Source organism: Haplochromis burtoni, unplaced genomic scaffold (genome assembly GCF_018398535.1).
Source record: "Haplochromis burtoni strain Fernald_Lab_line unplaced genomic scaffold, NCSU_Asbu1 Contig_431, whole genome shotgun sequence".
Lineage (NCBI taxonomy): Eukaryota > Metazoa > Chordata > Actinopteri > Cichliformes > Cichlidae > Haplochromis > Haplochromis burtoni.
In genome coordinates this window covers 74,791-89,512 of record NW_024582792.1, presented here as the reverse complement: position 1 = coordinate 89,512, position 14,722 = coordinate 74,791, and the positions used below count along the sequence as shown (strand labels likewise).

At 35.5% G+C, this 14,722-nt stretch overlaps 1 protein-coding gene across 5 annotated transcripts; it reads right to left on the bottom strand.

Annotated features, from left to right (window-relative positions):
- Positions 1-810: 810 nt before the first annotated feature.
- On the bottom strand, positions 811-13,974 carry LOC102301507. 5 transcript variants are annotated; one of them, XM_042213284.1, is made up of 11 exons: positions 13,723-13,974; positions 10,838-11,134; positions 4,944-5,258; positions 4,437-4,730; positions 4,041-4,355; positions 3,642-3,926; positions 3,145-3,477; positions 2,734-3,051; positions 2,333-2,620; positions 2,016-2,164; positions 811-1,056 (listed from the first exon to the last, which is right to left on the bottom strand). In XM_042213284.1, the coding sequence occupies exons 2-11, from the start codon at positions 11,073-11,075 to the stop codon at positions 1,045-1,047; spliced, it is 2,547 nt and encodes an 848-aa protein (XP_042069218.1). In that variant the 5' UTR covers positions 11,076-11,134; positions 13,723-13,974; the 3' UTR covers positions 811-1,044. The 5 variants fall into 5 exon arrangements, with proteins under 5 accessions (XP_042069218.1, XP_042069214.1, XP_042069215.1 ...); XM_042213280.1 differs by lacking the exon at positions 13,723-13,974 and adding an exon at positions 13,548-13,716; XM_042213281.1 differs by lacking the exon at positions 13,723-13,974 and adding an exon at positions 13,342-13,536.
- Between the last annotated feature and the right edge of the window lie 748 nt (positions 13,975-14,722).

The window sequence follows — 14,722 nt, the reverse complement described above, 5'->3', positions numbered from 1 at the left end:
ATCCATCCTACAATCCAATTTAATATATACATGTATACATTGTACTGGTGGATTATTAGCTCACGTAGGATGTTTGGTTTAAATTCATCATTGGTATGTAAGGAAACAGGGAAGGGTTCAGGTAAGCACCTGGGGGGAGGGTGTTTGGTGGGGGTGTCAGACATGGAGACACTGTCAGGCATTCTGCTGGGCATGGTGCCCTGCTTCCTTGCTGCTGGGCCCTTGCCACTTAGACTGGCAGCAGCATGTTGTTCATTAGCAACAGCTTCAAAGATTAGGGCTGGCTGCCACAGGGTCTTCAGCCAATTGGGGCAACACACTGCCAGATCATTTCAGAGGCAGCCAATAGTAAGGCTTAATTTGTTTTGTGTCATCCCTCCCAAATGTGAATTCCTCCAAACCCACAAGGTACACAAATGCACATGGAAACACACTCTAAGCTTTTACTTAAAGACAGAGTTCACAGATTTACACTGACTCTGTGTATGTCTGGAAAGAGGAAGAGTTACATAAACATTCTTTGTGGTTGGAAATGAATGCACCTCTTCATAGCACAACTGCCTTCCCATGCCTTTCTGTCAGTATTTTTAAATTATGATCAGCATAGGTTTTCACATAGAGGCTGCACCCACATTGCTGCTACTGCACATGGAGCTTTGTCTCACTCTTGTGGAAAATCAAAGTAATACAACATGATGGTGCACAACACAATTTTTCAAAAGATAAACAGTTTTATATTAGTATGTGTCATTACTTGTATTCTGTAAGGCAAGTTAGCATTTTTCTTAATTCAAGAAGAACTGAAGATAGTTAGTTATTTGTTTTCTTTATTGATTTTTAATGCATTTTCTCACTTGTCTTACATACATGTCGCATCTAGCACAAAACTAAAACACAAATGCCAAAAATTGTAAAGCATAAACAATGTCATCAATAACAATGGAAAAACAAAGCATTACATGTTCAAACTAGTCAGGACAGGTGCTGTTCAACCCCCCAGAACTTAGACATTTCAGTCATAATACATGAACCGTCCTGTGAACATCATGGTTTAGTCTGAAAGAAAAAATGAGAGAGAAAATGTAATCCTTTAGTGACAACTTTGTATTGTTTTCTCTTGAAATAAAAAGTGTATTAAAGTGTAATAGAAACAACAACATTTTATTATTGTTATAATATACATTTATATATTTGTCATATTTGAAAGTTCAACTAAGCACCCAATGGAATGTCATAATACAGACTTAGAAGCTGAGAAAGAAAGTAACTGGACTCCTTTAGGTTTTGTGAAGATGTTTCACCTCTCCTTCAAATGACTTCTTGAGTTCTTAAACTAGATGGTGGGGAGTTCCAGGTCCTTAAACACTAGTGAGTGTTGTCTCTTAAAGGGGTCATTGACTGATATTAGCCATGTGCTTCATCATTTGATCCAATGAATGAAAAAAGTAATTATCACCATAGCTTTTTGATAAACCACTGTGAGACCTCACCCAGTCATATGACCTATTGAGGTCACCTGAGGGAAGATGTGAGTGGGGGTTTAGGCACTTGGTGTGATCCCAACACTGCCAAGAGTGATCTTTATCCTTTAGGTGTTGATTTAAAGCTAACTCTTGCAATGCTGGTAAAGGACAACCTGTGCTAAGGTTTAAATACCGGGGACTCTCCATCGTTTGGTTTTAGAACTGAAAAAACGTCTTGGATGACAGGCGAAACCTCTTCATATAACTTAAAAAAAGTCAAGCTGCTTTCTTTCCAATCTCCTTAGACTATCATGACATGGATGACTGGAAGCCTACATAGACATAATACAGACTGGAATGTCAGATTAGAATGGTGTGTCACAATATAAATCATCACAACATCATACTGTAATGACAGTGCATGTACATATTTTTATGCTCCCTGTCTCCCTTGTACAGATAATAATAACAATAATTATAATAATCTTCATGGTTCAAATGAGAAGCTAGACGTGAATCTTACTTTTAAACAATCAAATGACAAGTGCTTACCTTAAATAATGTAACTATGATACCATATATGGTGGCGATGATGAAAAAACCAGTGAGGGTGAAAGCCACATTCCAGCTTTCCTCAGCTGTGTCTTCATTCACATCAGCATGCACAATGTTGTCAAATAAATTACAATATTTCATCGTATCTGTGAATAATGTATACATTTGGTTATTTATCACTTACTTGACATTATTATACTAACAAAGAAGCTGAAAAGAGATTGGAAAAATAATGGACTTTACATGTCCTTCACATTACTTAATAGGACCTTATATGTGCAAGAAAAAAAATCAATCAGTGAATGATGCAGTACCTGGTTTCGATATATTCCGGGACAGGGTGGTGTTGGCATGGATCACCCGGCAGGTGAAGACCACCCCAGGTAAGAATATTTCTTGGGACAGGTAAAGGTGGCTCTTGACACTGAACTTTCCATCTGGGCCTCTGTGGGGCTCACTAGTGTTGTAGTTCAGCGGTTCTGTGCCTCCATTTTGAAACCAAGTGATGTTAATGGATACAGGGCTGAAGCCAAAGACCAGGCACACAAGTTCATTAGAGCCCTGAAACAAGTAGACTGATGGCTGGCTGTAGATCACTGAGGCTGGAAAGATGTGCATTACCGTTTTAGTAATCAGTCAATCAATTTTAATCAGTTTGTTAAAATGAATATAATGGAAATAATAGGTAAATATTAAATGCTAAATGGCAGCTCACCAAACACATCAGTTATATTGTCTTTAACAGGCGCTTCAGATGACTCATGTGTGACAACACAGGAATACGTAGACCTTTTGGCTTCAGTTTTGGATATGTTTAGCCAGCTGCTCATAGAGTAAGAGCTGCTCCCTGAGTATTTCCATGGAGGACTGTTTACGTAATGTGAGGGTGGGAGAGTCTGGCCATCTTCTTCCCAGTGCACTATGATGTTAGCAGGGAAATATTCAGACACTAGGCAAACAAGCGTTAGGTTGTCAGACTTAGAAAGTTCAGAGGCAGTTGGTTGTATTATCTTCACTGTTGGCTCAAGGAAGACTTGAAAAACACAAAAGGAAGAGAACCATAAAAATACAGTCACAACCAGAGGAACATGAAGTTTAGAAAGATTTGTTACATTTCTAATATTACCTTTGCTTTTGCTTATATGGTCTTCATTCCCATGATTGGAACATGGACGTTTTCCTTCACAAGAAATGTTTGTATGTGCATCCCAATCCACTGCTGACATATTAAGGAAGCTCTGTCGAGTCTCTGTTCCATTGTTATGACTCACTGGGGGATTAGTTAGGACATCATAACTCTCGGGAATATTGCTGCCACCTACTCTCCAGGTGATGGCGAAATCATTAAGATTAGGGCCGACCAGAAGACAGGTAATAGTCACATATCCTTTGTTCTCAGTCAGCTGTGGCGGTGGTCCCTGGACATAAACCTCAACTAGCTGTGATGATGATGGAGTTTCTATAAAAAATAAAATTAATTTAAAAAATGAATATATAAATAAATAAAAATAATATGCAACAACCATGGAGCAGTTATAAAATGTCTCATATCCAAATTTCTAATTTAAAAATAGTTTTATTGCATTCTTAATGATTATCACAATAAGAGAATTTTCACTGTACCTGAACAGAGATTGATTGTTTTTGTGATATGTGAGTTCAGAGACCTGTCAGACACTTCACAGGTGAAATTATTCCCTTTTTTCCACTCAGATTGATCAATTACAAGTTGACTCGTTACTCTAACACGTCCATCTACACTCATGCTGATATTAGTGGAATTTGGAGACCTTTCCTGAGACTCAGACAACCATTTAATGTGAGGGTTGAAGCTCCATCCAGAGCATGAAAGAGTCTGTGATTCTGAACCTTTACTGGGAACCAGAAGAAGCTCCATGGATGGGTCCACTAAAGGGGCATAAATCAATGCATCTATTAGTCTATTTAATAGAAACCATGTAACTATAAAACAACAAAGATAAATCAGCTTCTACAAAGGGAAAAAAAGGGAAATCTCCTCACCAAAAATATTGCTGATGGAGTTTGAGTGAAAGGTTTTAGAAGAGCCTTGAATCACTTTGCAGGTAAAGGTTTGGTCTGTCTTCCAGTACTTCTGAGGGACAATGAATTGACTACTGATTGAAAGTTTGGCTACTGAGCCTTCAGCAAAATTATAATGTTTTTTTTCAAGAATTTCACCACGATTGACTTCTAAGGCGATGAAGAGGTCACATGAGGACAGTTGTTTGATGTCACACTCGAACACTGCACTGTCTCTCTTCGGCAGATCTGTGAGAGATCGCCTGATCTCCACCAAAGGAGTATTAACTGGACAACCTGGATGATCATGCAAAAACATTATTTTAATTGCTCTTTGGTCATAACATGTCTGATTTTCCTATTGTCGTATCATCTTACCTGCAATATTTATGGTCTTCTCAGCAGATGTGAAGCACTTATGCTCTGCTTTGCATGTTACATACTTCATGTTCTCCCATTGAGTCGAGGAAACTGAAAGATTGCTGATTATATGAGTTGCGTTTTTCTCTCGGGTCGCTGTTTTAGTCACGGCTTTGCCATCAATCAGCCAGGTGATCGTGGCATCAAAATAAGTGTGGACCAAACACGTTGCTTGCATGTCAGTATTTGAGGTAATTACAGTCTTGAAGCTGGGAATCTCCACTTGAATGAAGGGAGAGGACCTTGGAAGAGCTGTTAATAGGAAAGTAAAAAACAAACAAACAAACAGAGTCTGACATTGTTACAATAAAGGTGAATTTCTGTGGATTATAAGAAAAATTGCTTATTAATATGGCAAGCTAATAAAACAAACTTTTAACTAAAGACTGATCTTAATTTGTTTCACATACTAAGAATTTGTGCATGATAAATGTGTTCTTTGAGTCAGTAACTCTACATACTTACTGTGACAAATGTTTATTGTTCTGTTATATTGATCACCATTGGTCTTGCAGGTAAAAGTTGAGCCTTTTGCCCACAATGTCATATTTGGCCTAAGCTCACTGCTCAGGCTGAAGGTTGTCTTTTCTCCCCCTGCACTTTGTAGCTTCCTTGTGCTTGCCTCATTGATTTGACCCTGTTGGTCATCCAGGATCCACCCCAAACTCAGGTTGTCTGGATAGAAGCCACTCAATGTGCAGATGAGCCTTACTGTTGAGATTCCAACTTCCCCATCCCAGACTGAGTACAATGTGATGTTTGCTGAGACAATCCGAGGCACTGAGAAAGAGCAAATATTAGTTTGACTTTACATGCATAATTATAAATTCTATGTGTTAACGCAGCAAGAAAAAAAAGTTAATGTCATCTCAGTTATACATACCTTCAGATTTTGGTAAATGAGGAACTGTTTCAGTTTTAAGTGTAGTGTGTTTGTCTTTAGGCTAGATGGCAGAGTTATAATTTGACATTGTTTGGTGTTACTGTGTCAGGTGAAGATAGGGCAGGAAGTCTGTTGCACAGTTGTTATGCATGATAGGGCAGAGTGGTCAGGGCAAGCAGCAAGCAGAAGCATTGAGTAACACCCAGGTCTCAAAAAAGTACCAAAATACAGAAGTGAGAGAATGCAAAGAGCAACGGAGCATCACAAACAGCAGGTGTGAGGTGTGGTTATGCCAGTAAGAGAAACAATTTGCACATTTACATTTCTCATGTCAGTTTGCATGTGTACCACATGTATTTTATTTCACATCTCATGACTTTGCCAAAGGTTTTAGTTCTCAAATCCTCTAATAATAGAGTAAAACGCAACCGACTGTAAAATCTACCACTTTGCATATTTGGTATAGCATGGGCTGCTGATTCCAGATGCTGTGGATGTGATGAACAGAACTGTATATTAGAGTTTAAAAAAAGGACAAAATATTAAATACATATAAATAATCTTTAAAATGCATTAAACTTTTACAGATCAACCTTCAAATAATGTAAACAATTTCAAAATAAAGCAAGAGAAAGACAAAATTTAATCTTAATTAAAACATTTATTTTTAAAGACAGATAAAGCTTTTGCAGTTTAAAAAAGGCAGTTGTGATTACTTACATGATAGTATGAGATTATATGAAAAAAAAATGTTTGAGAAATATTTTTTTCACCACACTCAAAGGTCCTTTCACAGTCCATTTGTTTTATTTGACCTGTTAAAAGAATAAAAAAATAGTGAACTTGGAGCAAAAGGATTTATTTCATACTGCTCACCACTACTTCATTATAAATAGTGTTTATGCATGAAGTTACGTTGCTACACATATATCAAAAAATGTATCAATACACAGGAAACTTATAATGCTGTGCGTTTCTTTTGTAGTTGGTTAAATATAGTTGCTGAATAAACTTAGAAGGAACACTACTTTAATATCAGCTGAAATTCACTTAGGAGGTCAAACTAACAGTTGCAGACAAAGCTGCTTATAAGAGATTGTTACACAGTATTAAGACAATTTCTAAATTAATTTACTTTCAATAATACGCATTCAATAGATTAAGGCATTCAGAAACTTGCCATCTGGACATAAAGCACTGGGATATACATGCTACACTGGGATATAAAGAAAAATGAATTCAAATAGTAACATTATGTAGTGTAATTATCTTTTAACTTACACATATAAAATTGGTTTAAATCAGCGATATGAACATATTTTTATTTTTGCCATTGGCATAGATTATTCCACACAATATCACACAATTTAATGAGTTTGATAATCACTTTTGTCACCATATCTTAATTATTGTAATCAACCACACATGCCACACTGATTTTGAAAGAGCTTCATTTTGATCTGACACGATTTTGTCTTTATGGTCTTCCAACATGCAGTGTAATAGAAATTACACTTGCTGCTTCTGACTTAAAACCCTTGTCTTTGTCCATACAGCTAGATCTTTGAGTAGGGCGATATCAGTATGATATCAGTTGGCCCTTGAACATTCAACTATTAAATTATGTTTTTATACAATTTCAGCACTCTAAGTGAATTTTAGCTGATTAATATTGTTTATATGATATTAGCAATAACTGTATAAAGATAATTAAATTCACAACAACAGCTGAATTGTGAAGTAGGTAATCCCTCACTGGGATAACGTGAACCTTTTTCTTCCTTTTTTAATTGTATTAACTAAATATTACATTGGTTTATTAAACTGACATAATCCTAAATGCTTCGAATGTGCATAGATACAATTTTTTCTGTAATCTGCATTTTTTTTGTTGTTTTTACAATAATTGAGTTATTCTGACTCATGGTTAAAATGCAGAATGCTAAATGAGTTTTAGTTTTTTCTATCATGGCTACGTGCTTGATGAATGTAATCTGTCATATTGCTCATTGCTGAGTTAAATCTACACACAATGTCAGCACATTAATTTCTGATTACCTTGATAACAGTTGTTCCAAAGATTAACAGCAGAGTGATGAGGAAGAGAAGGATGAAGACGATGGCTACGCTTGCTATGTTATCGTCTCCAGATAGTCCAGGGTGATCAAGCTCCAGATAGTCACCGATGAGAAGACCTAGATGAACAAACGTTATTGTGTCAAATAACTGGACATTTCACAACCCACTTTGAAACACACATTGTACGATGGGAACTTATAGATTTTATTTATTTCTGTTGTGGGTTAAATACATATGTTTTGACTCTATATGCTATAGCAGATTCATAGTCAGTCAACTCAGCTGGAAGTTATAATGACAGAAAAGAAAAAAAAATAAGCTGACAGATGTCGAGTGAGTGTCCCATGAAGATGAATAGAATTTCATGCCCTTTCAGACCTACAATCCTGACTTCTGACTTGCTTTAGAAAGACTCCAGTATTGTTTATTTGCCTGGGAGATTTAAAGGGTTGTATTGAGCAGTCATCTGTTTTTAAGGGGTGCAAGACTCAGTAGATGACACACAGGCACACAAAGACAAGTCACAGAAGCAGTGTTACTGAACTATCTGCATATTAAATAAACATAGACTGTTCCCTAAATACCTCATTTAGTACTGTTGTATTATTCTAGTAGAAATTAGATATTACATTTTTTTTATATTATTATTTTGTATTATTTTATAATTATTGTGTAAATAACCCAAACATGCTACTGTCTACATTAGGATAGCACTGTGACTGTACAATAAACATAAAGCTCAAAATATGATTTAAATGAAGACATGAACTGCATACAATAAACATCAACAGAGTTGCAAACTGTTTTTTTTTTTATTTTGAATCTGCATTGAAACACACAAACACAATGTCATATCACAAGCAACAGACATTAAACAACAAACAGCAGACGACAGAGACATGAGAAACATCTACTGGGCCGAGCACTTTGAGTCTTGGTTGATGTTCATGTTGAGGTCAATGCGGTTTTTGTCAAATGTTCTGTACCCAATGGACCTGACAATAGCTCTAGTTGTGTTAACCACAGATTCGTGGTACACTACACAGCTATAGACAGCTTCATTGTTTTTCCACTCGTGAAGGTTGACAAACAACTGGCCATACGCAGAATAGAATCCATTGTTTTCAATGGGTTCTGTGGTATTAAAAGCATAACTTGAGTCTGCTTCCTCGTCATCCACAAGCCAAGACACAAAAACTTCCTTAGGGAGGAAGTCTTTCACAAAGCAAGTCAGGGTCACCTCTGCTTTGTTAGTTTGTTCTAAAGGAGGGAGCATAAACACTGACGGACGCTGAGGGCTTCCTCCTGTAAGCATGAAACAACATGAGACTTTGTACCACACATACATTAACCAAAATAATACAGGAAGTCAAATCCACACACACACACACACACACACACAGGCATACACACACACATACAGACTGAAAAGCAACAGTTATGATGTCTTTGATATCAAGATGTCAATAAGGACTAAACACTGTTTCAGAGTATTTTTCTTACCGAATTCCCTTTCATAAGGTTCCCTCGAAGGTGTGAGTAAATCTGAGTGGTGAACAACACAATAGCGCTTTACCCCCCTGCTCCATTCGTCATAGGTGATGTCAAGTTTAGACAAGTATGTCATCCCATTTTCTTTAATCATTGGTTTACTTGCTATCTCCTCTTTATTCTCATCCTCCCACATTATTTGAGGTTTATCTTTTTGTACTGTGACTCGACATGTTAGAGTTCCTTTTTTATGTAAAAGCATGTCCTCAGTTGCGGGGCCAGTGATTTCTACTTTCACATTAGATGTAACACAATCAGGACCTGAGTAATGAAGCAAAAAACAGTTAGTGAGCAAAATTATTACAGAACCATATTTAAAAAAATAAATGTATATTTTTTTAAAAGAAAACAAATCTGTTACTCACACTGTGGTTTTACTTTGTAAGGCACAGTTTTATTCAAAGATCCATCTTCTCCTCCAGTAAACAGACATGTAAATGTAGTCTTATCATTCAGGTCACTGGAATTTACTGTGAGAAAACTTGTTGCAGAGTACAGTATTTTTCCAGCTGCATTTTTTGAGTCACAAACTGTTTCGGTCAGATCTATTTGGCTGGTGATATCTGCTCCGTTTTTCAGCCATTTTATGCCATGTTTCTTTGGTGCAAACTCTTTGGCAAAGCAGGAGGCAGTATAGGTACCGTCCTCATCAGGAGAGGAGGAAAACACTTTAAGAGTTGGATTCTGCTTAAACACCGCTGAAAAACAAAGATATACACAAATATGTGTATGCAGAAGCAGGGAATAATATATATATATACGTATTTATATATATGCAGAAGCTGAGATAAATAATTTGCTACACTGTTCATACTATATTGTTTTTCTATATAAACAAGTTAGTTATGCTAACTTTTTTTTTAGCACTTTCACTTTGCACAGTGTCCAAAAGAAAACTGGATTTGTGTAGTCACCAATAACTGAACTGCAGAGCTTCACTGCTCACTTCTGCATATACATTGACTGGCAAGCAAACACAGATTTAATATTAATGTTAATTATGTTAATTATCAATGCACAGTGAAAGTGGAGGGAGACAGGCAGAGATCAGAAAGGATGAGGATTATTTAGACAGATGGAAAGAAGCACAACATGCTGCAATACTGTTTTTCAGACGGGCGCAGAGCACATGAGTATATGAGTGAAGAATTAAAAAAAGACAATGTACCAAAACTTAATACTGCTTGGATATATTCTTTTTCTCATTCCACCTTACAATGTGTGTGTGTGTGTGTGTGTGTGTGTGTGTGTGTGTGTGTGTGTGTGTGTGTGTGTGTGTTTCCACAAAGTCCATTAAGAAATTATGAATTTTGAAATATTTCATGTTATTTAATGAGGTGAAATATTTGCTTCTATGTTGATTATGATTTTTTTTTAAAAATGAATAAGTTCCCGTTTTTGTTGTAAGTTGTGTGTTCAGATTAATTGTAAACATAAGCAGCTTGGGGCGCATTTACGATAAAGTCAGCCTCTACTATATTTCTTCAGTAAACAAAAACTGGAGATTAACTCGATAACTGACTCTTATCCTTATTAGAAGTAACAATCACTAGATGTGGCCCAGTAATAGTTTATAAGAAATATTGCCTCAGAAAATGTGCACTGAAGTTTACTGTAGCAATGTATTATGTATGTGATGTATCAAGAGTTCAAATAACCTAAGAAAAGGAAATTAAATGACTTAACAAAAATCTTACAGACTATAACAATATCAGCCTGTGCATTTATGTGCAAATTCATTCAAATTGTTTAGTTTTGTATATATTCACAGAGCTTTCATGTAAACTTGTTATAAGTCAAATAGAATAAGATAAACTGATTAAATGTGAATTAGCATAAGGCTTACGTGTAGGTATGACAGGAGTCTGTGCATTCCCAGCAGCATGATTCACAACACATTGGAAATTCTGTTGTGTATCCCAGTCCTGTTTCCTCACTCGGACTTGACTGACTCCAGTATAAACATCGCCTTTCTGTACTGCAGGGTACTGGATGAAGTCTGTCAAGGCAGTGCTGCCTTTGTTCCACGAGAAAGTCACTGCAGGAGGGTTAAAACCGGTGGCAAGGCAGCCAAGAGTGATCATATCTCCGCTCTCAGTGCCACATGGTACCAGAGGAAACACAGTGGGTGGACTTGAAGTGGCTAAGAAAGGGGAGACAACAGTAATTAAGATACCAGAATAGAAATACAATAATATACCACACGTTTTCACTTAGAATTGTTTAAAGAAAAAACGAGATGATTGTGATGTATAATAAAGTCCATTGTGAAAGACCTTACATTTTAAATGTTTAGCATTTCAAATGCCCCGAATCCTATTTTGTTAAATACTCTCCATTAGTGTTATATAACAATATTATATATTAATAAGTGTCACTTCTTTAGTAGTCTACACCACACCTTTTTGTAAATTATTTTAAATGCATAATATGGACAAAAATCAATCACAAGAAAACAGAAATAAAATAAAAGAATAACATAAAGTCGGTAAACTTCCTTTCACAGTGCTGATGGCAAATTATTTTAAGAACACATTAAATTTGATTCCACTTTAGCATTGATGTTTGAGATGAAATGGTTTACTTACCTGATGAAACAGTGACTGTTGTCCCCTTTCCCCAATAGTCAAAAGCACCGTAGCACAGTACTGAATATACTTAGTTCTTAGTATAAAAAGGCTAAACTATTAATGATACACAAAAGGTCTACTTCAACAGTCATTAAGAAGAAGATTATAAAATCCTATCAAATCACCCAAAATACGCTATCTGTTAAAGCCAATTTTGACAATATCACATTTTTTTTTAGCAAATGTATATGAACACAATTCACTGAGAAAATATTACGTTAAATTATAACTTGTATCCAATGGAGACATATCTTAATTGATGATGCTGTAACTGGAGAGCCATTTTCTAAGTCTAAAAACCATTTGAAATACTTAATAGATAGTTTTCATACTTCACACAAAACATTTGATACTCTTACTTAAGGATTTTTATTACTCACAATTGGTCTGAAATTCTTTTTTTTACATATTCTGTAACAAACTACAAAATTTTTTTGATGTAAGTACTTATTTTATCAAATTTATCATTATAGTTGTAAACAAATGAAAATGAATACATTGTATTGTAACGGGGGATCAGGAATTTCTCTCTTTAGCAAGAAATATAACAATTCGTACCTGATGTGACGGTGACTGTCGTGCCTTTTCCCCAGTAGTCAAAAGCGTAGTCACAGTTTAACAACTTACTGACAACTGCATACAAAAACCTCACACTCCATCTTATAACAATCTACAATCTGATATATTTTCCTTATAGTTAATATAAAGAGATTCAAAAGACTGTACAAAACCTGATTTTCACCACCATTTAAACCAAGTCTGTAAACTATAAGACATTTGTCTCTCAGTCTACAAATGACGGTATTGAATTTTCTCACAACCACAACATTTCTTTAAAAAAAATCAAAATTTAAATGAAAATCTTAAAATTAAACTGAAAGAATTAGATCACCTTACCTGATGTTACTGTAACCATTGTACCTTTCCCCCAGTAGTCAAAAGCCCAGTTATCACAGTTAACAGAGTCTTTTTACACCTCTCACAAAAACTAACTTCTGTGATATGGCATTACTTGGTGACATAATTTAACTTTGGAAATAATTTGAATCACTCTCAACTAAATAACTGCTTATATAATTATTTTCTAATCAAATTAAAGAGAAAGAAATACAAGGTTCTTTCTTTTTGTGCCAATTCTTTGTCAGATTTTATATAATTAAGAAGGAAAAACAAGTTAGTTATAAGAATAATGTTAAAATTCATACCTGAACCGACAGTGACCATTGTGCCGTTTCCCCAGTAGTCAAAAGAATGGCAACAATCTAAATAATTATTTACCACTCAATACAAAAACCTGTTCACATTTTTCTGCGTTTTTCCATATTATTTTACGATAACCAAAAAATCTGGAATACTCTCATTTTTTGCAAATTGAGATTCTGAATTCTTAAAAATAATACCATCAAAGATTAAACTGAGAGTACAAATTATAGGCTTGTAATACTATAGAAATTAGTTTGAAAAACATTTTTTCTTTGAAAGAACAACAACACAGTCTTTAAATTTAAATCTTAACATTATGAGAAAGAAATGAATCATTTTACCTGATGTAACCGTGACCATTGTGCCTTTCCCCCAGTAGTCAAAAGCGTGGTCACAGTGTAAAATTTCATCATATCCGACATACAAAAACAACCACCTACAAGTTCTAAATATGCCAAATTAACAGTGAAAGTTTTGTATTTTTAGTATTAGAATTAAGTCAGAAAGCTCATCTTACCTGTTGTGACAGTGACCATTGTGCCTTTTCCCCAGTAGTCAAAAGCATTGTCACAGTATAAGACATTAACACATTGAACATACAAAAACAAGCACCTTAAAGACTCTCATGGTCCCACTAATGTCGAAAAACCAACCAAACAAAAAAACCCAAAAATGCCTCTAAAAGAACCACATTTATAATATGAAGACAAAAGCCTTTTTTACCTGTTGTGACAGTGACCGTGGTTCCTTTTCCCCAGTAATCAAAAGCAGCGTTCACAGTATAATAACTCAACATATCCAACATACAAAAACATGTGCCTCTAAAACCCTAAATACAACGATTTAAAAAGTGTTATTAAATTTTTCATAGAACGGAAAAAATACATATATTTTTTACCTGTTGTGACAGTCACAGTTGTTCCTTTTCCCCAGTAGTCAAAGTAGTCATCACAGTGACAGATTTCAATTGCACTTTAGTGCAAAAAATATTTTGCCAGCTACTTGTGTCATTTCAAAGGTGATTACACTAAACCGAGAAACTATTACCTATCATTTACACAGATATTACACTATAACATTAGATGCAAAATATAACCAAGATTTTATTTAATACTCTAAATAATCAGCTAAATATAGGATTTCACTAACTCAAACTACATGATATGATCACTTACCAGAAGTTACTGTGACTTGTGTTCCTTTCCCCCAGTAGTCAAAGTAGCCATAGCTGTCACAGTGATCTGTTAGAGTCTGTTTCCAATACACATACTTATTTAATTTAAACCAAAGGAATCAGGTTTCACAGACAAACCAATTCCCAGTGTACTCTTTATTAGCAGTTTCCGTTGAGACATCCATTTCCTGTGGTCTAGGTTATATAAAATTAGGTATCCTGCCAACAGTTTGTAAACACTTCCTCTTTATCAGACCCTTTGGCAGCTCCTGCTTTTACAGCAACCAACCAGCACAAAGTCAGAAGGAGTTAATGTTACTGATAGAGCTTTGTTGGCCTAAAGGCCTTGTATATATGTTAATACTGAACAGTCAGTGCTTGTTTTTGGTTCAACTCAAACATGATTGATGTAGGTAAACATTCTCCACTGCAATAGTGAAGAAATTTGAATAACAGAATTTAGCTTTCAATGTTGAGTTAGGTGATTGTTTTTTTATTTACTGTTTCATAGCAGAAATGGCAAATAAGTTTGCCTCAAGGTGTCATCAAAATAAAGAACTATGTGTCTTGAAGAAGTTCGAAGAAACTTGTGGGCACCCTGGACAGGTGTTGATGAGATGTCCATGTTGCCCACAGTAAAACCACTCACTCCTTCTTTCCTCTGAAGTCAGCTCGGTCCTGCTGATCTGCATCGGCTACAACTCCAGTTTGCTCTCATCACTTC